The sequence below is a fragment of the Stylophora pistillata genome, chromosome 3, assembly GCF_964205215.1.
Source record: "Stylophora pistillata chromosome 3, jaStyPist1.2, whole genome shotgun sequence".
Lineage (NCBI taxonomy): Eukaryota > Metazoa > Cnidaria > Anthozoa > Scleractinia > Pocilloporidae > Stylophora > Stylophora pistillata.
Window position 1 is genome coordinate 35,289,289 of NC_142521.1, and position 26,676 is coordinate 35,315,964.

The 26,676-nt window shown below is 37.0% G+C and overlaps 3 protein-coding genes and 1 pseudogene across 4 annotated transcripts in view; 3 read left to right on the forward strand and 1 right to left on the reverse strand.

Annotated features, from left to right (window-relative positions):
- Positions 1-29: 29 nt before the first annotated feature.
- Positions 30-5,821, forward strand: LOC148735828 (40S small subunit processome assembly factor 1-like; annotated as a pseudogene). The gene is made up of 6 exons (XR_015999486.1): positions 30-181; positions 816-976; positions 1,427-1,497; positions 2,387-2,473; positions 3,783-3,841; positions 4,592-5,821. The product of XR_015999486.1 is annotated as a 40S small subunit processome assembly factor 1-like (transcript).
- Positions 5,599-19,541, reverse strand: LOC111341660 (2-hydroxyacyl-CoA lyase 2). The gene is made up of 19 exons (XM_088755653.1): positions 19,408-19,541; positions 18,764-18,817; positions 17,777-17,881; positions 17,481-17,559; positions 17,208-17,299; positions 16,218-16,294; positions 15,030-15,091; positions 14,562-14,635; positions 13,880-13,917; positions 13,180-13,280; positions 12,516-12,625; positions 11,566-11,689; positions 10,591-10,685; positions 10,354-10,393; positions 9,493-9,607; positions 8,913-9,050; positions 8,152-8,326; positions 7,574-7,672; positions 5,599-6,856 (listed from the first exon to the last, which is right to left on the reverse strand). The coding sequence occupies exons 1-19, from the start codon at positions 19,519-19,521 to the stop codon at positions 6,671-6,673; spliced, it is 1,878 nt and encodes a 625-aa protein (XP_088611779.1). The 5' UTR covers positions 19,522-19,541; the 3' UTR covers positions 5,599-6,670.
- Positions 19,542-19,617: 76 nt separating this feature from the next.
- Positions 19,618-22,277, forward strand: LOC111341651 (tRNA wybutosine-synthesizing protein 2 homolog). Its single transcript, XM_022948624.2, has 3 exons — positions 19,618-19,767; positions 20,474-21,269; positions 21,498-22,277. The coding sequence occupies exons 1-3, from the start codon at positions 19,721-19,723 to the stop codon at positions 22,152-22,154; spliced, it is 1,500 nt and encodes a 499-aa protein (XP_022804359.2). The 5' UTR covers positions 19,618-19,720; the 3' UTR covers positions 22,155-22,277.
- Positions 22,278-23,095: 818 nt separating this feature from the next.
- LOC111341661 (3-ketoacyl-CoA thiolase, mitochondrial) overlaps positions 23,096-26,676 on the forward strand; it is a 5,205-nt gene continuing 1,624 nt past the window's right edge. The window contains exons 1-5 of the mRNA XM_022948637.2: positions 23,096-23,348; positions 24,009-24,254; positions 24,511-24,658; positions 25,636-25,811; positions 26,457-26,657. Coding sequence (XP_022804372.1) covers positions 23,160-23,348; positions 24,009-24,254; positions 24,511-24,658; positions 25,636-25,811; positions 26,457-26,657 — 960 coding nt within the window. The 5' untranslated portion in view covers positions 23,096-23,159. The remainder of the gene's footprint in view (positions 23,349-24,008; positions 24,255-24,510; positions 24,659-25,635; positions 25,812-26,456; positions 26,658-26,676) is intronic.

Below are 26,676 nucleotides of genomic sequence, written 5' to 3' on the forward strand. Positions count from 1 at the left end.
ACGAGGTGTTGAGACAGCTGGATATTGAGTTCAAGGTCCATAGAAATTCTGAAAAGAATGAGGCTGTATCTAGCTATGATGGCCAACCAAGCATGGTCAATAATGGTCAATAAAGGATTTATTTTATAGGAAAAGGGTTTCACTCTTCTAGGTGGAGACAGAGTTTATCAATAATGAAAAGGTGAGGTCCACAAAAACGCACTAGAGGAATGAGGCTAATATCCGACGATTATGACTGAACAAGCATGGTCAATAAGAAATTTATCTTACAGCAAATAGATGTTTCCTTTAAACAACTTGTATATTTCTTAAGTGCTGAGAAAGGAAGCCAACAGTTTACTGTGTTTGTAGCACATTGAAGGCATGAAATTGGTTGGTTTTCTTTTTTTTTTTGTCATTGTCCAAAAATTTCAAACTTTGTAAGTGTTTGTAAGTGCAATTTCTCGCTCAGGATCAAATTGGGAAATCACAAGCCCACCTTGCCCACTCATTTTGCCAATCAGAAAATAGGATTTGCTTTATATTACCCATGGGGGAAGCCAGTGATACAATTAGTGGTAGTCAGGGCTCGACACTAACTTTTCAACTTACGAACCAAGTGGCAAGTGACATCTTAGATGGTTTTAGATGTTACAACAATTTCAGTTTGTTTACTTGCCAAACTGGCCTGTGGAAATTGAAAACCACTAGCCAAAACTGAATTTCTACTAGTCTGTGGCTAGTTGGCTACCGTTGGTGTTGAGCCCTGGTAGTTAATCAATTTAATGAAAATAAGTCCTTTGGCTATTAATTATTAACTGTGATTTTGTTATCAGGTAATCGAATGCTAGGCAAAGATCCAGATTGGAAGCTCAGGAAATAAGATATATCTGGATTATGGAACAGGGTGGTTCAACAAAAGCTCTACACTTAGTGGTCAAGCAGCAATCCTAGATCATGTTCACATGGTCGTATAGAATTTTGAGGTCAGCTTGTGGTAAGCTATGGAGTCATGAATTTCATCAGAGAACATGTTGTTGCTTGCAGAGCAATTATTTTAGGAACTTCTTCCTATACTTCATGGACTGGGGTGGTGTAATTCCACAATCTGGAATTAGTTGGTGATCATTTCCTTCTGATCTTAATATGTGATTCAGGGGTGATATTGTTGGGAGAAATTAGATGCTAGTCACTCTTAGGGATTTATTGGTAATTTATTGTGTGAACCATGTACTTTCATGGGACACTCAGAGGCCCATTTTCAACCTGAATGCATCACAGAAATTTCATTTTTTTGAAAATTGTCAGCCAAAAAAAAAAAAAATGTCAACAAGAGAAAAGGACAAGTATGGAAAGCTGTGTGGGCCTCAAAAATACTTTTTTTATTATCTTCATTGGGGCAGGTTTTCTCTTTTTAATGTGCTCTTTCATAAAATGTTTGTTGTAGGTGTGACAGGTCTTAGTAGAAAAGACAGAAGGAAATATGAAGACTGGAAAGCTCAGTCACTTGGTAGGAAAGTAGGTGTAAAAATCTTTCTAATGATTTTCATTTAACAACAAAATTCTTTCCATTAGTGGCAGGCCCCATTAAGGTCAATTGCAAGGAAATGTTCAACATAGTTTCCTATCGTATATGAGAATGATCCTTCGCAGTAAAGCACTATTTGAGCAATAGTGAAAATCAGACCTGAAAAAAAATTTCAGGCCTGTACGGGATTCGAACCACTGACCTCTGCGATACTAGTGCAGCGCTCTACCAATTGAGCTAACAAGCCAACTGGGAGCAGGCCATCAAATTAATTCGATATAAACCCGTGGATGATAAATCAAACAACAACAAACATATGAAACATATGTGTGAACTGCGGTTATGAGACGTATATGAGAATGATCCTTCACAGTAAAGCACTATTTGAGCAATAGTGAAAATCAGACCTGAAAAAAATTTCAGGCCTGTACGGGATTCGAACCACTGACCTCTGCGATACTAGTGCAGCGCTCTACCAATTGAGCTAACAAGCCAACTGGGAGCAGGCCATCAAATTAATTCAATATAAACCCGTGGATGATAAATCAAACAACAACAAACATATGAAACATATGTGTGAACTGCGGTTATGAGACGTATATGAGAATGATCCTTTGCAGTAAAGCACTATTTGAGCAATAGTGAAAATCAGACCTGAAAAGAATTTCAGGCCTGTACGTTCCTATCCTAGTTTCCTATCCTTGAGCATGTTCCACTAAACAAATGATCATAATAATATGAGAACATTAGATTCCTGATTGGATACTCAGAAGCACTCAGTTGGAGGTTTGCCTGCTGTTAAAAAAAAAAAAAAGCCTTTGCATTGAACAACTGTATGATTATCTGATTTACTTAAATCAGTGTATACAATATCTGTAGGCACCAAAGGGTCAGAAAATGCCATATCCAATGTTAATGCGCCAGATAAAAAGGAGAAAGTAACGAGAGCAGGAACAAAGGGAAAGGGTATGTACAGTACCAGCCACAGGAATAGCAGCACCTAAGTGCACATAAAATGTGTTCAAGATGGCAGCTTTCTGTGCAAATTGTGCATGCATGGAGTGCTGCCATAATCCATCAGCAAATCTTTAGCTCTTTCCAACCATGCTTGGAAAAATCCAAAGAAATACGAGATCCCCCCTTCAATCAATTAAGAATCAAAAGTTTCAACTGCACAAGTATGGACAGTCACAATCAAGTATAAAAACTATTATTAATAATTATTAGTAAGGGAAGTTCAACAAAGAAATATTCATGCTTCTTGCCACAAGTGTGGGATATCAAAAAGATTCATTTCCCCATGAGGTTACAAACCCCACAATTTAGAATTGCATGTACAGTGAAACCCCTTTAAACTGGACACCCTTAGGACCGGAAAAAATGTCCAGTTTAGAGGGGTGTCCAGTATACTGAGGTTTTACCCATAAGGCAATTTTACGCTGTATATTGTATTGTCTGACTGTAATTACCAGTACATGATACACGAGCATCAATAAAGCACATTAGTAATAAAGGAACAAACAATTAACCTGACCCCTATTTTTGTCATTCATTCAACCCAACAACAGCGGCACGATTGTCAACTTTGGATTTTTTGCTTCAGAACCGATAGAACAATGAGTAATTAGCCGATACACATTTCTCGCTTCTGATTGGGATTTCACAGCTGCATGATTACAATTTTAATTTTAATCATGTTTCAAAATGTGTGATTTGATTTTGGCAGCAAGCCTAAAACTTTCACGTCCAGTTTAACAAGGTCAATTTCTTTGTCAGTATGTGATTACAGACTGAAAAAAGAGTCCAGTTTCCGGAAGTGAGGGGTTCTGGTTTACTGAGGTTAAAAAAGAGAAAATGTGTGACAGATTTTGGGACTAAAAAAATGGTCCGGTAAAGAGAGGTCTATGGTTTAATGAGGATCCGGTTTAGAGGGGTTCCACTGTACCAATGCTTTACCACTGTACCACAGACAACTCTTTGGGGAGTTAGATCAACTTCAAATTCATGTGTATACTGCTAGGCTCAGCAATTTGTGCTGGGCATTTATTCATCACTTTGCAAAATTTAAGACAAACAGGTGTGGAGGTACATGTTTGACAAGTGTACCAGTACATTTGTAACTTATGTTGAAGTAAATAGTTAACTGCTTTAAATATTCTTTCTCTTGTTCATGAAAGGTTTCATTTGACACTGATTTGAGAAAAATCAAACTGTTGCTTCACAATTATTAGTAATAAGAAGTGACTGTCCTTATTGTGTTTTTCTTCTTGTCAAGGAACATGCCATGGGTATTTTCAAAAAGAAACCAGATAAAAAGTCAAGTGCCTCTACAAGGTTTGTTAACAATCTATGATTTACCTGTACATGTACCATAATTTAGCAAGGTGGGGGGGGGGGGGGCTGGGAAAGGAGGGTGGGAGGTAGGGGAGACATGTGGCACCATATTGATTGTAGATGTTTAGAATGTGTTATATTTAGTAATTACTGGTACTTTGAATCTTCTAGAAAGTGCTTTGGAGTACTGTTGCCTAGCACGAAAAAAAGTATGTTGTCATTGTGAAAGAACCAGTGTGATGCCAATCTTGAAGGCCATAATCAAAACTGTCTCCTGGGAAATTTTCCGTAGAGGCTACCTACAATGTTTGCAATGACTTGATGAATTACTACCAGAATCTCATTCTAGTCAGAGGCCTTAACTCTTTGACTATCATGAGTGACTAAGACAGAATTTCTCCTTACAATCTCAATACAATATCAAACTGACAAGTGGTGAGAATAAAGGACAAATTTCACTTACTCAATAGGGGATTATGAACTGATCCAGTACCAAATTCTCTGAACTAATATCATAAGAATTGTGTGGCAGACAGTAAGGAGAATTGCTAATGAGATCTTATGAGTGAAAGGGTTATTATATTATAAGCTAATGGAAAATTCTTTCAGTTGGCAGAGGGCAACTTATAGTAAAATCTGAACTGGTAAAGGTTTAGGTGTCACCTGATCTTAGGTTTTTCTTTATTCCATTCTGGAGACAAAATTGATGTGTAATATCATTTTAAAATTTATTTTTGTTTTGTATCTCAGGGCTCCAATGGGTTGGTGGGTGGATAAATCCTCTAAAGGCCTGCAGGCTTCAGTTGGAAAGTTCAAAGCTGGTGTCCAGTGCCTGTCTAAAGCTGATCTGCATAAAATTACTTCCAAAAAGAAAAGATAGCAGTAGTGAAGTTAGATAATGCAACTTTAATGATAGCCCAAGGTACAGTCTGGTAGGACAATGTGGATTAAGTATTCCATGTTTGCAAGGTCAAGTTTGTTGGAAGACTGTGAGACACCTTCAAAACCCTAGGTGATAGGCAAGTCCAAACAAAACTGCAAGGAAAATGTTGAAAAAGACAACATCACTTTGCAGTTTTGTCAGAATCATGGACAGGGCTCTACACTAACGGTAGCCCACTAGCCACAGAGTAGTATAAATTGAGTTTTGGCTAGTGGATTTTGGTTCCACTGGCCAGTGTGGCTAGTAAACAAGCTGACATTGTCGCAGCATCCAAGATGTCACCAGCCACTTGGCTAGTAAGTTGAAAAGTTAGTGTCAAGCCCTGATGGAAATCTGAAGCTTTTACTTTAATGAACAGTTCTCTCCAGGAAGATGCTAATGTTTAGTACACAGTCATCATTGTTGACTGCAATTAGTTAACGAGGACTTGTGGTAACAGGCTGAGAATTATAGCAGATTCAGACTGATTGGATCAAGGAAAGAACATGTAATGTTCACCTCAGAAAGCTGATTACTCAGACAATTGAGAGTACCAGTATGCACATTTTTAAGTGGGAATAGTGCAAGGTATTTAGGAAGTTGAAGATGGCACAGCAGCAATAACCGGGAAATGGCAATAAAAACAATTGTCTTTTAATTCCCCTTTTTTTATTTCACAAGTAGCACATTTTGAGCACAATATTTTTATTTTCCCTAACAATGCCAGATCTCCCTGTTAGCATAACATGTGAGTGCAGCATCACTTTGCAAGTAGAATCAAGCATAATCCACAGTCAGAGTTTTCTTCACAGAACATGTAGGAAATGTACTTGGGTTAAACACTCAAAGGTTTCCTTTATTTGTATAGTTTGTCTTTTAAATGGTACCTGGTATTTCTTAAAGGTATATTCACAATGTTCAATTATGTAACTGTATGTTTTTCATCCATATTTTGATCAACTTAATATTTATTTAGGATAAATGCACAGATTTGCTATTTTCCCCTCCTGTAGTGATTGTATTACCATTTTAAAATTAAACTGAAACTAGTTACTCAGGGTGCTCTAGCAGAGCCTTTTTTCTCTTTAAAATAGAGAAAAATAGCCTATTTTCATAAAATAAAAATAAATTGCTCCCTTTTCCCAAGCTGAAGGTAATTAAAATTGTGAACTGTAAATTATTTCTCAATCAGTTGAGTCTGGAAAACAGTATGACTCAAATTACACATAAAACCCGCCAAACTGAAAAAAATATCACCTTGATCGTAAAGAAATTACCGCAAGTGACCACCATGCTAACCAAATTTCAGGCATTTATTTGTGAATGTTTCTGCAACCTTTCACTGTCATTTATCATTATAAAGTGGATGAGACAATATGCATGCTCTTATTGTCGAAAACTATCATTCAATGTGCTAATAAACCTATTATTAATAGCTATATTATGAGTTGCAATAGATCACACTTTCTGTCAGCTAATGCATCTAATAATCTAATTGAGATGTTGGTGAAACTTTGGAATATTTTGTAAATCACTTGTCTTTGGCAAGTTGAACTTGGAGAGTTGAACCTTTCCACAATGGCCACCTTGAGGACAGAAGAAAGTAGTTGTCGCGGAGAGGTGGCCTTTGTAGAGAGGTTTAAATGAATGTATGGACAGCCTGCCAAGACCAAAAAAATAGCCACGATGGAGAAGTTGCCATTATAGAGAGGTTGCCATTAGTGGAGGTTTGACTGTATTCTCTTGTCCTTCCAAAATCTCGCGTGTGTTATGAAACCTGTAAAAACACTAGAAAGTGTAATCTAAGGCTCAACAATCATTTACTTCTTGACTTTAATTAGATGTTAATTACTTCTCATAGTTGGTTAATTTGATGTAAAATTGTCCCGAATTCATAGTGAAATTTGTCATACTGAAATGGATCCCTGTCTGAAGTCAGTTTTCCCAATCAGAGCATTAATCAGCACAGCAGTGCCATCCCTGGCGACTTCTTGTGCTTGTGAGAGTGTTTTGTCAATCTCTCCAGTGGATGAATCCCTGAGAAGAAACCCTTTTCCTCCATACCCCTCAGCCACTTTGTGATAGTCTGTGAACTGTTGAGGCATCAGAATAAAACATTTACCTTGGCTTATAGACAATATGCATATTCTCCATACTGTTCTCACTTAGTTTCCCCTGGTACTGGCAAGGAGAATTTGCTGAACAATTGAGAGTCTTTTTTGGTTGAGCACCATTTCAATCTGTTACCTACTCTCATGACTTTGACGTCGGATTTAGTCGTGAAACTGAAAGGAATGCTGGTCACTCCAAGGGGGATGAAAGGATTAACACAATACAGAAAAGGAAGATTAGGCCTTGAACTTTAAGCAATTTTATTACACGACTCGGGCAGTAAGCGGGCCAATAACTAAAATCAACCAATCAAAATGCTCTATTGCCGGTCATTATTCTCTCAGTATTGGACCGGGCACTGTCCTGCATGGTCCCAAATGATACCGCACTTGTGTCCCTTTGAACTTCAGTCGTATAATAAATCTCTTATTAATTAACCAAGCTTGCTCGGGACCATACTGGAAGAATATGGGCTCTCAGTCTTTTTTGTATGGACTGAGCGCAGCGAGGTCCGTACTGCCAAGACCTCGGGCCGATATTCTCCCAGTATGGCCCTTGCACTTGGTTAATAAGATATATATACCACTGTTCCAGGAAATAGTACTCTCCTGGCTTCTACTAATAAACATTTTATTGTTCTTGACTTGACATCATGGTATTTCTCAACACTTTGACAGTGAACTCAAGCTCTTTCCTACCTCCAGGTCACATCCTATACTTGAGCCGAACATTGGTACTTGCTCCCGAGCAATCTGGGACCAACATGCATCATTACCAACCAGGGCAATGACAGGAGTCTGAGAATTCAACATGAGATCAACATTTATCATAAGCCAGGGTTAATTATGTGAAAAAAAAAAAAAAAACAAGAAACAAAACAATTTAAGTATGATTATAATGACTACTAACTAACGGTGGAACTGCTTTTATTATGTATTCACTACCATCTGGTTAGCTCCTTTAGTAGACTGCCTGTGCCTTCACTTAGAGCTTTAAAATACTCATCTTAAAGGAGATTGTGAGCTACTGAAATCACATTTGAAAATAGTTACATTTTCTTGTCTAAGGACATTGTGTCATTAGAATTCTCCTGAAGCATTTGTCTTAGTCAGCACGAGAGGTGAAAGAACCAACATGCACTTCTCAGAGAAACTGTGACACATAAAAGCAATCAGTTTTGTGGACCTGTTGTAACTTGTGTTTCACCAGGTCTGCATCAGCATACAGGTGTATAGCTGATAAATTCTACCAAAACAAATGAACAAAACAAACTAACCTTGTGCCTTGTAAAAGTATCAAACTCTGCTACACTGTAACCCAAGGAACCATCTCCATAAATAATCCAGACCTCTGATTCTGGGCGGCAGAGCTTGGCCCCCAGGGCAAAGCCACCACCCACCCCAAGGGTCCCAAATGCACCTGGATCCAGCCATGTCAATGGACCTCGTGGCCTGAAATAAGGAAGCAAGGTTACTGTTTCACTAGCGTTATTACTCAAAGCTAGGAGGGATGCTTAAATCTGTTTTTCTTCACTTTACCAAATCACCTGTCCTAAAAACAGCTGTTTGTGAGATCAATATAATTATGGGTAAACTTGTATTCGATCATTTGCAGTAAATAACCTATTGTACTGTAAAAAGTAGATACATTCCCCTATTGGGTTACTGATTATTCTGACCTGTAGTAGAATTTTTAGAAAAAAAGGGTTTCTCTTTTGCTTGTGATGCATGAAATGAGTTTGATGAAACACTACAAACTGTAACATGAAATATGGAGAGCTGTTAAAATTTAGTGCAAACCAGTGAAAAATTTTTAAACCTGCATATTTGTCCACTACCTCAAAAGGGATATGCAAATGTCCTTGGTAACTCTGGAGCACTTTAACATGAGTGAAACATTGAGTAAAGAAGGCTTTTCCCTGGAGCCATTCAATATTTTTTCAAATGGTCAGCTGCTAACTATCTGAAAGCCATTTCCCTTGTACATGAGGTAAAATAAAACAAACATTCCTAAACAAAACAGTTCATCACATTTTACCTCAGGATGTATGCTGCAGTGCCTACAAAGTCTCCTCCATCAGCTACAATGATACTGTCATTGGACATAATGTTCTCCAGATTGAATAAAAGCTTCAGTGGGTTCAGATGCTGTTTTAAAGATTCCTGTGACTTCAGACTGTTAAGGTTGAAAAAGATAAACACTTGATTTGGCAAGAAAAACATTAAAAAAAAAGCATCGCAGTAAAGACTCTAAAAAAAGGAATGAAATTGTGATATAGAGTTGAATCAGAGGTCCTTATCAACTTCTTCATCAATTAAAATTTACTTGATGAAGGTGAAAAGGAACTAAAAAAAAAACAGCAATCTTGTTAGTTGTGCAAAGTTTCTATGCACAAGAACTCAGAGACTGAATTTTCTTTTGATTTACCAATGAGAGTGAATACTATCAATTGTAAGTCTACCATTGGAAAAACACAAGGTGAGTCTGAAAACATGAGCTGAAGGAAAGCAGTTGCTGTGAAAACATTTCCAGTGTTCTGTAAATATCTTAAGAGCATACATTGCATGCTTGTAAAAAACTTTTTTGTAATTTAGACTCTGGTATAACAGAGAGGTACCTGTTTACTTTCTCTTTATCAATATCTCTTTCTTTCAGTTTGTCCACCCAGTCAGTTGGACAGGTGTAGCCTTTGAGACCCTTAGAAAGTTCAATCATCAAGGTAGCAGGATCACCTGAAACCAAGGGAATCATCATGAGGCTATGATGCCAATACCTTGAAGCTTAATGGGAACCATGAATTATCATTTGTCACAAAAAAATAGTCTTCTAACTTGTTATGAATGCTTCTCTTGTACATTCTGAGGTGGGGTAGGGTGGGGAAAGATTATTAAGATAATAATTATTACTTATTGTCTACTGACTAATCAAAATTAAGGTAGGTAGAGAGTAAAGCCTGCTTACGAGCCAAGTGGCCCATTGAGCCAGTACTTAACTCTGGTTTCTGTAGCATGAAGCTTCTGGGAGTATTTTTTTTTTTTACTCTCTCCTGGATGGAATGCTAATCCATCACAAAGTTACCCCTAGCATTAAATTTGCCAGTACCCATTTATACACCTGGGTGAAGAGAGGCACTGTGAGAGTAAAGTGTCTTGTCTAAGAACACAACACAATGTCCCCAGCCAGGGCTCAAACGCGGACCACTTGATCCAAAGTTGAGGGCACTAACAATGAGGCCACAGCACCTCAACCAAATCAAAACAAACAAAAATATATAAACGCACAAAAAATGTTAAATCTCACTTGTAAAGTGGGAGTATGCAGACTTAACCGTTACGTAACTTTTTATTTAATATAAGGCAGGTTAATTGTGAATAGTTATCACAACCTTTTTGATACCACTCAAGACAGCTTTTAACTAGCTTCACATCCCATTACAAGTTAGTGTCTAGTAAGTTTTTTTATTGTTCTGAATCCCCACCTTGAACAGCAACTGAGGGCCTCCAAAACATGTCTGAATTCTAAAAGTAGATAAAGATTTGAAGTCAATTAATTACTTAGACCATCCTGTCATTAATTATTATCATAATTATGATAAATAGGCAATTTAGCCAAAGTCAGTTAACATTTAGATATACTGTATTGTTCCTCTTAAAAGTTTCAACTAAAGTATATAGTCAAATACAAAAATGAAACTAGGATTTTGGTAATGACTCACCTTGAAGAGTTGACTCTTGTTCCTATTCACCGCAATTATTTTGGACTTCCTGTTCAAAACTCTCCCATATGAAAGCCTAAAGTCACAAACTGTTCCTGTAGTCAAAAGAAAGAGGACCATCATGTTTCTGAAAGCTGACTATTAAAAGATTAAGAAAGATGTTAACTTTTAACGAGCTTGGTAAAGAACTAGTCTAAGAGAAAGATGTTTTTTGTTATTTCTTTACTGAGCTCAAATCCATCTTTCTTACACTGTTCACAAAACATGAAACTATCCACATTGCCAATCCTCGAAGTATGCTGGGTGCATGTCATAAATTATATAAACTTCATAATGAGCCTTGCTCACCATAATTATAGTCTCTGTGGCTTAGTGTTAGAGCATCAGAGCATGAAAGCTGAAGGTCCTGCGTGCATGTTATATAATTATGAACTTTATAATGGGCCTTGCTCACCATAGAGTCTCTGGCTCAGTGGTAGAGCATCAGAGCATGAAAGCTGAAGGTCCTGCGTGCATGTTATATAATTATGAACTTTATAATGGGCCTTGCTCACCATAGAGTCTCTGGCTCAGTGGTAGAGCATCAGAGCATGAAAGCTGAAGGTCCTGCGTGCATGTTATATAATTATGAACTTTATAATGGGCCTTGCTCACCATATAGTCTCTGTGGCTCAGTGGTAGAGCATCAGAGCATGAAAGCTGAAGGTTTGAGGTAAACATTCAACTCCTGATGTGGACTCGGACTTTTTTCTTTGTCCCACACTTGTGACAAAAGATGAAGAGAATCTTCCTCTGACTATTAAAGATTCACACTTTACCTTGCTTTCAATCTTTAGCCTTGATTTTTTCAATACGGTAAATAACTTTTATCTACATTAGACTATTTGTTTTATGTCACAAAGGACATTCTGATGGTTTTGATGAGATATTTGCATCTTTCCCCCATACAATTGAATACAGTTTTAATTACTTCACCTGCTAAAATGACAAGATCAGCCTCTTTTAGAGCATCTCTTCTCCTTTGCCTTATATGGAAATTGCTATTTCTTCCCAACAGACCACGGGCCATGCCTCCCAAGAAACATGGGATACCTAATTCCTGTTGGGAAAAATAAGAATATATCAACAGACATAAACAAACAACTGTTACAAATACAATGACAAAAACAGAAAACATGTAGGCAAGGCAATTTGTGCTAACTAGCCTGAGGCTAAATCATAAATTTGCAATTGGGATCAGTTGTCACATCATTGTTATTTTACTGCCAAATTATGAATTGATTTCAATTAATTCTCACACACTGCATGAGAGCTACGTACTATATTTATGGTCTAAGTGAAAATTCTTGCAAAATAAAATTAATTAGAAACGTTAAGCTTTTATTTCAACTTCTTGTCTAGAGTATTTCTGATAAGTAAGAGTTACCCAGAGGAAACTTTCATTTGCAAGAAAATACATGTACTGGTAGGAGCCTGGAGCAGAAAAGAGGTTTGCCCAAAAGTTCTCAGAAATTACATTTGAGTTACTGGTAAGCCTTTTGACTTTTAATTGTTTCTTTGAATCTAAAGGGTTTAACTTTAAGTTGGTTCTTAAGGGAGGAAACAACTTCAAGGCCAAAAGCAAACAGAGGCTTCCTACATCTGCAACATTTCTACAGTTTAGGTTGTAGCTAGGCTTGATTTCTGCCGCTCTCTCTAGTCCAGTGTTGAGGAGCACAGGCTCCAGTTCCCATACAGTGGCTGGTAATCGAACCTAGGTTGTAGCCTACAGAGAATCATTACTTTGAAGGGATGGCCCCATGTGGAATTTGTCACCAAGTGTCAAATTTCATTGCTACCATTTGGGTTGCTTCCTCTGAATTTAATGATACTCTGCTGACAAATTGAAAAGGCAATAAACAGCACAGGCCTTATCTATGATTCACCTCTAAAGCTTTCCTTAGTTTGTCGGCTGGCACTGGAGGCAATGTAGACTGACTTCCGAGGATAATCACTGGCCTAGTAGACTTGGAAACCAGTCTGACACATTCATCAACTAAAAAGAAGAAAAGTCATGAATCTTTTGATAAGAATTGTACAGTATTAATTTACTGATTTATTACATCCATTTTGAAATCACTGGTGGTCCCTGTAATCTGATTGGCTCTAATTGGTGCGATTTATTCATGAATCGCACCATTTTTTGCTCTTAATCGCATCATTTTGCGCTCGACTGAGTTTTTGACACATGACGTCAAAGTCTTTCTGTTTTACATACAAAATAAGGTGTAAAAGCATTTTCGGTTCCACTTTTTATTTGAAAACTGGCTCAGTACTGTATCAATAAAATATTTGAATTGACCAAGTCCTGTATTTGGGCGATTTCAAAATGGATGTAATAAAGTGGTAATTGAACCTCGTGTCGTGCAATTTTGGTCTGAAATCATACTTGTGATTTCAAATCAAACTCGCGCTGCGCGCTCATTCGATTTTGAAATCACGCGTATCATTTCAGCCCAAACTGCACTCCACTCAGTTCAATTACCATTACTTATGAGACAGTCACACATTCACTGGCTAAAATCAAGTAAAATCTAAAAAGGCACTCACCCTGTGACTGAATAGGCATTGGTATATCAACAGGCAATGGATCTTTTGGTTGTGGGTCCCAGGCTCCCGCAAACAAGCCATGAAGGTGGTTAGATATATACCTGTAGGAAAATGAACACAATCATACACAAAGTTAGACATCAACACAGTACTGTCAACATGCTGGTAGCTTGCTATTTAACAATTATTCAATGAGCGCACGTTGGATATGAGATGATAGATAGCCAACGAGGCACGTAGCGCTGAGTTGGCTATAATCATCTCATATCCAACAAGCGCGAGTGGAATAATTGTTTTATTAAAAACGTTAAATTAATTTAGTAAATTTTATTAAATTTTTTAAGCTCCCTTTTAATTTTAAGCTGACATGTACGCTTACCATACTTGTAGATTATGGTATATTAGCTCTATACCATAATGGCTAAGCCAATAAAAAGTCTTGAATTGCATTATCCAATGATCCAGTTTTTAATAAAATTTAATATATGGTTTCTTAAAAACCTTCAAATCTATTGACAGCCTCGGCACAGTTACTGTTACAGTATTAGATTACTGACTGAGGAAAATTCTTGTTACCACCCCAAGCCATGTAAACTTGCAGGAGGATCAGGGAACAAAGTATATCCGAGACACCCTAGGGTGTGACCCGAGGGTGTGACCGAGGGTGTGACCCAGGCCTTGTGACTAGAAGGCAACTCACCAATTGACTAATCGCTGAGAAAATCCACGAGCATCATCCTGAAAGTAGTGAGACATTTTGGTTGGCTATCATGTTACCATACAGTAATAATAAAAATTTTAGACTAACTTCACATGTTAAATACTCTTCAGTTGGCAATTTATTGACATGTGGATAGATACTATTAATTGATTACAGATGACTGCTGGGGGCTCACAGATGACTTCACTATCTCAAAATCTCTGCTAATAGATATTAATAACAAGTTATTGAGCACCACTGATTTCATTGCCATGGACCTGGTTGTTCGAAAGGTGGATGACACTTGTCTATCCACTGGACAAATCTCTATCTGGTCAGTGGTGCAGTGTGTTGGTTAAAAACCCTTTAACTCCCATGAGTGATGAAAATAGAATTTCTCCTTTCAATATCAGTACAATATCAAGCAGACAAGTTATGAGATTCAAGATCAATTGCAGAATAATAGTTAATCCAATACCAACTTCTCCTAACCTATAACATCATAAGAATTGACTGTATAGCAGACAGTATGGAGAATTATTAATTAAAATTAATGCAATCTTGGGAGTAAAAGGGTGAACACTTGTCTGCTGGATAGCCATTTAGCAGTTGGATGGCACCAACTTAGCCCTGAAACATAATTTTGATTGGTGAAAGTCATTTGAAGTTTAGAAGAGAATACCTTGAGTCCAGACTCTTTCTTGACCAGTGGATAGGGATAAAGGGTGTCGATGGGAAACTCCACAAACACAGGACCTACAAACCAGGAGAATAGTATCACATAAATTTTGTGATAAATTTAAAAGTAATTAATATACAAATGGCAGGTAATTATGAATTGAAACTTACTTTCAAAATGACAACAGTGGGAATTTTTGAGGTATTAGGAACAAATGAGGTTCAACTGAAGACCAAACTTCAGACTACCAGCTGGAAATTAAATTTAAAATGGTTTGCAAAACCATGCCAAGGATACAAAATAGAATCTCTCCATACCTTTGGTTGCAGCCACAAGTTCATATAAACTGGAATTTTGAGATATACAAGGTCAGAGGTGATAGAAGACCACTGCTATTAAGAGAAACCTTTTTCAGCTGTTCACTATTATTATATAATAATAGTCAACAGTCTTTCTCAATAGAACATTTACCTGGAGTTCCAGACTGTGCAATCTGAATGGCCTTTTGTAGAATTGGTACAATGTCCGCTACCCTGTTGGCAAATGATATTACAGACACTACTGTTCAATATTACAGACAATACCGTTCAATATTACAGACAATACTGTTCAATATTACCGACAATACTGTTCAATATTACCGACAATACTGTTCAATATTACCGACAATACTGTTCAATATTACCGACAATACTGTTCAATATTACAGACAATACTGTTCAATATTACCGACAATACTGTTCAATATTACAGACAATACTGTTCAATATTACCAACAATACTGTTCAATATTACCGACAATACTGTTCAGTACTACAGACAATACTGTTCAATACTACAGACAATACTGTTCAATATTATAGACAATACTGTTCAATATTACAGACAATACTGTTCAATATTACCGACAATACTGTTCAATATTACAGACAATACTGTTCAATATTACCGACAATACTGTTCAGTACTACAGACAATACTGTTCATTACTACAGACAATACTGTTCAATATTATAGACAATACTGTTCAATATTACCGACAATACTGTTCAATATTACCGACAATACTGTTCAATATTACAGACAATACTGTTCAATATTACAGACAATACTGTTCAATATTACCAACAATACTGTTCAATATTACAGACAATACTGTTCAATATTACAGACAATACTGTTCAATATTACAGACAATACTGTTCAATATTACTGTTCAATATTACAGACAATACTGTTCAATATTACCGACAATACTGTTCAATACTACAGACAATACTGTTCAATATTACAGACAATACTGTTCAATGTTACAGACAATACTGTTCAATATTACCGACAATACTGTTCAGTACTACAGACAATACTGTTCAATACTACAGACAATACTGTTCAATATTACAGACAATACTGTTCAATATTACAGACAATACTGTTCAATATTACAGACAATACTGTTCAATACTACAGACAATACTGTTCAATATTACAGACAATACTGTTCAATGGCAGTGGTAATCAAAAATGAAAAGCACTGACAGAAATTTATGAGGCTAACAACTCATCTGGTCAAAGCAAGATGTAAGATCAGTTTCTGTATTGATTCCACGTCAGTCTACCCTTCTTTGAATTATCTGGGCTGAAAAGTAGAAGTCTTACCTTGTAACTGTAGCACAGTACTTGCACAAAGACTTGAACAAACTCATCTGGTCAATATCTTGTAGTGCTCCACGTCCCTAAAAGAAATCATCAAGATAATAACAGCCAATAATAATTAGTAACTGCAAAGAACTAAATCAGAAGCAAATTAACTTAACCCTTTATTAGAACCAAGCATCTAATTTCTAGATAAAAGAGACATGTATTGCAAGGAAGGGTGTTCTCATGAAAAGGATTCCAATCACTATTTTAATGTCTGATCAATATTGTCTCCAACAGAGAAGTCTTAAGGAGACTAGGTGCCTTATTGATTAATGAGCTGGGCCCAGTTGTTTGAGGGCTGGTTTATTATTCTTATTTACATTGGCCAGGTTTTTTTAATCACTTGTTCTAAAGCCTTTTTTAGACCATTTTTCTCCATTCTTTTTAAGAGCATCCGATCATAGAACTTTCAGATGCAAAATAAGATGTCACACTAACCCTGGGTTATCTTAACCCATCTTTGAGCAACCCGTCCCTGGCCTGTGGATTGACAGGTCTGGATTCAAACTCTAATTAGGTCACTGTCTAGTGCTCTTTAACAGGACAGTTTATGTTAAGATTTTTCCAATTTTTGGTTTCCTTGTTCTACGTAGAAGCTAGTGTCACGAGACCTGTTTTCCATATTTGGTATTGTACACGAGGTTTTCTGCTTTGATTAAAAACAGTTCTTCCGCCATCTTGATCTGGTTACTGTGTTCCTGGCTTTTTATTCGGAATACACAACAGTTTACTCTCACAGTGCCTCTATTGGGTAACAGCAAAATACACATTTACAAAATTTATGGAGGTAGCCACATGACTGCAATCCCATCCAGCAAAGGGGGTAACAAATAATCCTAGTCACTTCAGGCTGCTGAAACAGACTCTGACAAGATTAGCCTTCTGGCATACAGAGCTCTCTTGAACAAGACAGAAATCTAAAGTTATCAATTCAAACAAAGTACAGACCTTCAGGAGTGTAGCAGCAGCTCCACCTAACAACAGCACAGGAGACTCTGCCATTTGTGCATTCTTCACAGCTGTCACTGTATTTGTTAGACCTGAAATGAAGACGAAATATAAATCTACTTGCTAAAACATATACATTTTGACTGAAATATGGGTCAAGTTTGGCCTCAACTCAAAAGCCATTGAAAACACCATATGATCCAAAACAGAGAAAGAAGGATCCAAAATAAAAAAAGGGAGAGACATCTGGCATTCCATTCAGTATCTACTTGCCTGGACCAGCAGTAACAGCTGCCACACCAACAACTCCTGATAACCTGGCAACTGCGTCTGCGGCAAATACAGCTGTCACCTGATTACAGAAAGAAAGCAAAAGTATTACTTGTCATCTTTCATTGCATGAGTTTGAAGGCTGTCGTAGCATCATATTTAAAGTTAAACCTGCCATGTTTCCTGGTGTAATGATCATCTAAAGAATATCACAAAAATTTTTTTTAAGCTTAGTATTTGCTTTCAATGAAAAAATATTTCTTCAGCTGAAAATAATTATTACCTTTGAACCACATTACCTCATGTCGTGTGTCAATAACTCTGATTCCTAGATTTTGACATGACACTAAAATTGGGGATATGTGGCCGCCACAGAGTGTAAAAACATATTTGACACCATGAGCCTGTAAAAAAAAGAGGCAAAATAATACACAATATTATTAATCCTAAATAATACATAAAAAAGCAGCTTTCATTAGCTGAACATCATCAACTACCTCATGGATTTTAGTAACTTATCTACCTGTAACACAAGATGTAGTGGATGGTTCCAAAAAATATCCAAAATGTTATTTATTCTGACAGTTATCAAATTAAATAAAATCTTGTGTTGTTACATACTTAAGTCCTGTTTCCCACAACCTCAGATATGGACTATCAAATTAAAGTAGTGTCTCAGAGTATAGATTATTATCTGCAAATCACTCTAGGTTATTTCATACTACCCTGAGTGTTACACACCCCTGGGTTTTCAACACCTCTGGGTATTCAACTCCTCTTGGTATTACATATCCTGAGTATTACATGCCCCTAGGTATATTTTATATACCCCTGGGCATTATTTACCCCTGGGTACTATATACCCCTGGGTATGACATGCCCCTAGGTATTACACACTTCTACAACTTTATTATGCAAAACAAGATACCATGGTGGTGATCTTCAGACAATAACCCTACACTTGTAACATCTCGTCCAATGTTCAAGTAAATAAAATTCAGCCAAAAAAATTGATGTTAGAGCAAGTTCCATTCAGCAGGCAAACCACAACTGTCACATCTTCACTGATTTTTTTCAGATTTTTTTTTTCGGCTAAAAAGGAGGGACCACTCACAGTCTATATATAACCCTTGCCCAAAGTGTCAGCAATGTTGTTACCTTTTCTTTCCAAGTATCTTAAAAGTTGACTTTTCCACAAATCATCATGTATATACCCTGATAATTGTGAAGTACAACACCACAAAGGTTTGTGATCATTATATCCCACTAGACTTATCAACTCTAACCTTTAAAACTTCACCGACTAATTCTCCACCATGTCTGTTGCTGTTTTCATCCAGCTACATGGATAAAAACAAAAATGATCTGCATTTCATACCTTTAATTGCCTTTTTAATACCTCAGCTTCTTGTTTAAAAAAATAAAACAAATTAGAATGTGCAAAATTTCTCATTTTCAGGATTATTTGGAGCGAGGGAAGAAAAACGCGGAAATTTCATAAATGATTTCAGAACCATTCTTTCTTATCAAGTTCCCTTAACTATCTAGAGCCAGTTCTTTAATTAACACGATTCTCAGATTTGTGTGATGACTCAGGTAAGAGACTCAGGGGTACGATTTCCACTCAGCCTCACACTATTTTGAAACAAAAGCGAAATCTCAAAGGTAATCTATCGTTTCCGCTATTTTTTTCTTTCTTCCAAAAGCTGTATGCATAATGGAGAACGGTGCTGTGCAGAAATCCTACCGACTCAGAGGGAGAAGGATCTTCTTAAAACTCAGTATAAGAATTTCTTGCTTATAAACCCAAATTTTTGAACGTATAGAAAAAGCTACTTGCAAAATTCTGGAAGTCATGTGACACGTCCATGTAGGGGATCTTAAGCATGATTTTTATATTTACACAATAAAAGACAGTAAATTGTTTTACCTTATAAATGTATCTATGCAAGATTCTTAATTTATACACGAAGAAAATAATCCCGACGAGAGCGACTGCAACAACACTGAAAAGTCCCGCGAGAAAAACGTTCGACTCCGCCATGTTCAATATATCTGCACGAGTAGAACTGAAACTAATGGAGTATCTCGCTGACTGAATACTAATGCACCTTCCTAGTGTCCAGTCCATATACGGCCAACATGGCGGCATTAAGACTTCGAAGGGATGGATAGAGTTTTCACGACATATTCGTGGAGCTCTATGGTGTTTGTTAAGGATTTTTAGCGGCAATAGTTTGAAAATGTCCTGGGTTTTTGTGACGTCTAAAATCAATGGCCAGAAGGCAAGGTACGTGTCGCAGGTTTGTTGGTAATAATTACAACGGGTAGCCTTAACTACAATTTGTAATATTACTGCTACTACTAATTACTTAATCCTCTAGACCCTACAAGCGACCAGCGTCGAATTTCTCCTTACAGTAATGCTTTCGAAACATTTATTAAGACCATGAGAATAAAGGGAATGATCAGAAGCTAAGTTCTCATTGTAGTACCGAAGAAAAAGTATAGAGTGGAGCACGAGGAAAAAAATTATATGGATACTGATGTAGGCGTGTAAAGGATCAAGTGAAAGACATAATGATGAATCAAAGTTTTATTCTGCTTATTTTTATTGTTTTAAGTTCTCAAACTCATATCCTTGGGTGAATTATATATTTTGGCATTATGTAATGCCTAATTTTTTTTCAGCCTGTAAATTAACCGTTTTGAGAAAGTATCGATTACAGTTATTCTTCAGTATTGGAAAAAGGATGAAATTTTCAGAGCACTTTTAAATCATTGTCTTTTGTAGTGATAATTGTTTTGAATGAATATTAGGTTAAGAACTCTTTCACCTTAGATTTAAATCAGCTTCGCAATATAGATTTAGGAGAAAAAGGTTGAAGTGCAATTGTTATGGATAATAATTATATTATGATACTGGTTGGAAGAGTTACAGATAAGGGGTAAATTATTCTAATATTCTTAACAATAGGTCATTTCTTTCCTCCCAGGAAATATTTTGAAGACAGAGGACAGTATGATATGGAAAGGAAAGTGACAAAGTACTCCACAAATGAAGTAATGATTCCTTTACAACAAGAGCTGGCAGAAAAAATTATCAGTGAACAGTCAGGAAAAAGTAAAATATCTTCGCTTGTTCCATTTGAGGGAAGAGTTGAATGCATGGAGGGAGATATTTTGAACACAAGACAGGGAATATTGTCTCCTCGAGAGAAGCTGAAGAATGCTATTGACAGTTTATTGCACATGAATGCTGGGACATTTGATGAGTTGTTACCAGAAGATATACCTTCACACTGGGAACAGCATGGAGATCTTATTCTTTTACCAGAGAACAGTTTCACTTCAAATAAGTGGAGAGACTTTGGTGGAGAATTATGGAGAATTGTTGCAAAAAGTCTTGGTGTCACAAGACTTGCTAAGAAATCTACCATAAATAATGATGGTTTCAGAACTCCCAAAGTCACTCTGCTTTTGGGCGAGGATGAATGGGTAACTCACACTGACAATGGCATCAAATATACCTTTGATGTCACAAAGTGCATGTTCTCGTCAGGAAATATTACAGAAAAGATGCGAGTTGGAAATTTTGACTGTTCTGGTCAAACTGTTGTTGATCTATATGCTGGAATTGGTTATTTTGTCCTACCCTATCTTGTTCATGCAAAAGCAGACATGGTTCACGCTTGTGAGTGGAATGAAAATGCTGTAGAGGCTTTGAGAAGAAACCTGAAATTGAATGGTGTTGATAAACAATGTGTCATTCATGAGGGAGACAATCTGAAGGTAAACAACAGCTCATAAAATTGGTTTTGTAGTGTGAATTGCAATGATTCTGATGACAACCATTCTTTGTACTGTTGAAATGTTGGTTACTGTCAGAAATTTGAAAATTTCCTTTACCCATGTAAGTTTTATATTTGCAGGTAAAGTTAAGCAATGTGAAAGCCTCCCTTGAGTTAATTGAAATGACTCCATATTTGATGCGATTCTCTTTTCTGACTTGATATTTAGTTTCCTCTTCAAGGAGTGGCAGATCATGTCAATCTGGGCCTCATCCCCTCTAGTGAGGCAGGATGGCCAGTGGCTTGTGCAGCACTTAACTCTGATAGAGGAGGATGGTTACATATTCATGGAAATGTTACATCAGGTGTAGCGGACCATAAAGGAAATGGAAAAACTCAGGATACTTTTCTGCCTTCAAGACAAACAGAGGAAGCTGACATGACAAGCTTCCACGATTCCCTCAATGACAATTGTGGCTTTAGTGAACAAGACCAACACTCATCAACTTGCCGTCATCCACAGAATACGTCAATGTGTGTAGTAAATCAAGGCCATGAACAAGACAACAATATAGTTTTGACAAAATCATCTGAGCTGGAACCTTCATTGATCTCTGCTGAGTCAGTTGTAGTTTCATCACAATCTGACCTTGCATTCTTGAAACAATATCATTTACCATCTTGCAACAAGAAAGTAAAGCAAGAGTGGCTAGATTGGGCAAAATATGTTGCTCATACTCTACTGCATCATTTAAGGAAATTGCATGGCAAACAGGAGTGGAATGTCCAAGTAGAGCACATTGAACATGTGAAGTCCTATGCTCCTCACGTAGATCACATAGTGTTGGATGTGAAATGTCATCCACTGTGTGGTTATCAACCCTGATGCCCTTAGCTGTGGCTGAATCTTAACCTGTGAATCAGGGTCAAGGCAAAAAAACAGAAATTTATAGCTGTAAAGTCAATGATTTATAAGTTAATCAATGAAAAATAAAGTTTATCAATTATGGGGCTTGTTTTTTTTTAAATTCCCTTAAAAATAATGAGATAAATGTGATCAAAATAAACGGTATCTTTGAAACTATCATTGTGCATCAAAGTAAACAGGAAAAGGAGATTTGTTTTGGACAATCATGCATACATCATTGATGATGTTATGCTTGAAAATGCATTATTTTAATGGTAACTTTAGAGTACCCAAGTCTCTGGGAACAGAGCAAGAATTGTAATATGTATCCCATCACATAACATATTTATGATCAACTTCCTTATTCTGGGCATGGAATCACAGAACCTTTATTGATATCTTAAAAATTTAGATCTTAAAAATTATAGCTAGGTATAGATACCCTTAGGCTAGTGACCTGTGGAAGAAATGTCTGGAAAAACTTTTGAGACTACAAGAACACCAGAGTCCCAACATCTTAAAAAAAAAAAAAACAGACTAATAGACAAAAAGAATTTGCGAAAATATTTACCAAATTAGAAACGAATTTTTAAGAATGAAAACTTATCCTTTTTGATAAGGACGTGAGGTATTAACACCACAAGTGATTCACTGTTTGCCATTACATCCACTCAATAACGCTTAGATCAACAACAGAAAAAAAAATGAGCTCCATAAATAAGGGCAATAGGCCTCCTTCAGCAGACCTTTAAAACCACCAATGAAAGATCTAATAAGTTATTTTGTACGCAAAAGCGTTATTACTTATAGTAATTCTGAAATAATGATCGTACACTTGGTTTTACGTTTTAACCCACCCATCCCCTGCCCCTTTCCCTGCCCATCCCCTGCCCACATCAAACAAGTAAAGGCTTGGCTACTCAGTTATTAGTTAGCGAAATTTATCTGAACTTTGCAACAGATTCTTCAGACACTGAAATTGTAATGATGACAGGCCTTGCGCGTCCAGTGTACATCGTAGCGGCTAAGAGAACCGCGTTTGGCTCATTTGGAGGAAAACTTAAGGGTGTAACGGCTACTGTGATGGGACAACATGCCGCTGTTGCTGCGATGGAAGCAGGAAAAGTCGATCCAGCCATTGTGGACTCGTCTGTGTTTGGTAACGTTATTCAGGTGAAATATTTCAACTTGGGTCTAAATATTTTATCAAAAGAAAACTTACGGCTAGTTCATAGATCAGGAAGGTATTTTTGGGATTTAAAGTTGTAGAAAAAAGCGATCTGATGGATTAATTTTATTTTCGTCTTTAAGTGGGCTGCTCTCTTGACCTTGTACCGTACTCGTCATGATGGACTTTGTACTTTGTAGCAGAACACTTGCGACGTGTAATTCCTGATGACAATTTCACATACTGCATTTTTGCCAAGGTTCAGAAATGACGATAAACTGATGAAAGCAGTCATGTCCTTTAGCTTGTTTTTAGAGGAACAGATAGACCACGATTGGCTGTCAGACAGACTATTTTAGTCGGTGTTTTTCCTATCGTGTGACAGGTCTGCACCTGTTAGGTTCCCCTGCCTGATGTAAGCAGGGTTATACCGAGAATCAATTTTTTTCAGATCTCTTTAAATTTACTTAATATCATTAAATTCAATCAAAATTGCTTGTACGCGCAGCACACAGTCTTTCTACCAGTGCTCAAAACGTTACTGAAAATTACTCTATCATTATAACGAAAATAAATTTTTTGGCATGTACCAATACTAAGACGTGAAGTGAACAGAAAGTGTCTTGCTAGCCTATGATGGTTAATCTTTTGATTCCCATTTCCAGAGTGCATCAGATGCAGCTTATCTCTCAAGACATATTGCTCTGAAAGCCAATGTTCCTGTTTCAACCCCAGCTTTAACTTTGAACAGACTCTGTGGTTCAGGTTTCCAGGCAGTTGTCACAGCAGCACAAGAGATTCAGTTGGGTGAAAGTGACGTTGTCTTGTGTGGAGGCTCAGAGAACATGAGTCAAGCACCATATGCCCTTAGAGATGCTAGATTTGGAACAAAATTAGGTCTTGACTTAAAGGTGAGCTTTCTTCTGGAGACTTTTTCTTCCATTAGATCTTCTTCAAAGTTGAATGGTGTATATTTCTTGATCAATGATGTATACTCAGATGGTCCTGTTTATCTGTTTATTTATTCCTTTTCAAGTCTGCACTAATTTGCAAATGTGATTATCATAATTACCTAAACCAATGTTTAAGGTACCAGGCTATAATGATTAATGTAGGTTAAAAGTCATTTTATTAATACTTCGGTTATTCTTTTATTTCATTCCCTAGCTTGAGGACACTCTGTGGCAAGGTTTGACAGATTTTCATGCTAAAATGCCTATGGGTGTCACTGGAGAAAATCTCGCTGAAAAATATAGTATCACAAGGCAAGACTGTGACGAGTTTGCTCTGCTATCTCAAAAAAGATGGGCTGAAGGTAAATAAAACTCCAAGACTGAAATTCATTACCAGGCTGTGCCCAGCTCTCAGTTGTGGCCTGGACAGGAATGCAAATGTGGGAGAGCAAACTAATTAGAGGGTATCTCATGTTTTTTTTTTTTACTCCCATGCAGGGCTTATTTTTCACCCACAATTTTCCACAAAGTGATAGCTTGAAACATGCATTACCTCTTTACACCCTAACATCAGTATCTATATTCTCCTTGCCCATCTTCATACATTTCCTTCGGTACTGATAAGGAGAATTGGATGAACAATCAAAGGTTTTTTTAGGTTGGTGATCATTTCCTACATTCTCATGATCTTTAATGAATGACTCAGTAATATTATCGTAAGAAGAAATTAAATTCTGGTCACTCTAAGGATAAAAAGGGTTAATTAAGAGCTCACAGAACCTTAAACTCCCAAGATCTCCTTTCTAGTTGCTAGTTATGGAGGCAGCGTGGCTGAGTGGTTAAGGTGCTGGACTTGAAATCCAGTGGCCTGGTTTCAAGTCCTCCACCCTGCCACTCAGTGGATTTGTTCTCGGTTGCCCCTAGTTCAACTCCTCGGCTGTGCTCTTTAAATAGCTCACTAGTCACCTCCTGCCAGTGGGGATTTTTAAGCACTTAGTTAAAACTACATTGTGGCTGAAAAAGCCCCTATGGGGGAGCCTCGATCAATGAATATTATTATGATTATTATTATTATTATCTTCTTGTAAATTAGTTACTGTTAATAACAGGAATTTGGTTACATCAAGATAGCAACTTCTACTCAATAAGTCTGAGTGTTCTCATAACCTGTTTGTTGGATAATGTATGGCTATCATAGGAAGAAGTTACAGGTTGATCATTTCTGGAAGTGAAAGAGTTAAAAGCAAAGTTGCTGCTTTTCTCTATTTCATTTTCTATTTGCTACCAAAATTTTTCTGTTAGGTTGATAATATATAATTGTAGTTAATCTTATTTTTAGCTCATGCAGATGGCCGATTTGTTGAAGAGATTGTTCCTGTGACTGTGAAAGGCAGGAAGGGACCGGAGGAATTTAAGGTTGACGAACATCCCAAGCCAGACAGTACTATAGAGCAGCTGGCAAAGTTAGCACCTGTGTTTAAAAAAGATGGAACAATCACTGCTGCCAATGCTTCTGTGAGAATCCTTTTGCTGTTGTTTTGTATATGTGTGTATGTGTTTTGTTACTGGAATGCAAATGACTGTCCTCATCAAGCTGCTCTGAGATTTTTGCTAATTATAAAACTGTAGTTTTAGTTCAATAGCTTGTGATACTTATTTCCACAATAAGGACAAACCAATAGATCATTTTGCATATTTTTCCAGAAAATCCCCTTGTTGGTAAGAGGGTAGCATTGTTCTCATCCTGGAATAACATAAACATGAAAAGTTTCCAGATTTGTGACAACATCTTTAAAATTTATCCTATAGAAAAGCAAGCAAAAAATCTCTATATTCCATTCTCTACCTCTGCAGCAGGGGCTTTCAACATTTTTCATCAATTTGAAAGCAATTTTGAAGACACTTGTCACACAACAAAACTAGTGTGTAGCCTAACTTACTAACAAGTTCTTCATGGTTAAGGTGCTTTGTTTACCTTTGAAAAGTCTTTTGTTTTGAATTCTTTCTCTTCTTGGTCTCGCGCCCCACAAAACCATTTAAAATCTCTCTTTGTAGGATTTACAATTTATGACTGAAAGTCACTTTCCCTAGTAGATAGTTATGGAAACTGTTTACAAGCAGTTGATGTAATAATACATTTTAATCTGTTTTTGTTGTTAGGGTATCTGTGATGGGGCTGCAGCACTCATTTTAGTCAGTGAGAAAGCCCTGAAGGAACATAACTTCACCCCTCTAGCAAGAATTGCTTCATATTCTGTTGCTGGTGTAGAGCCATCGATCATGGGAATAGGTCCTGTCCCAGCTATCAAAGCAGCCCTCAATAAAGCTGGAAAGAGTCTACAAGACATGGCTCTTGTTGAGGTACTTGATATATTTGTAC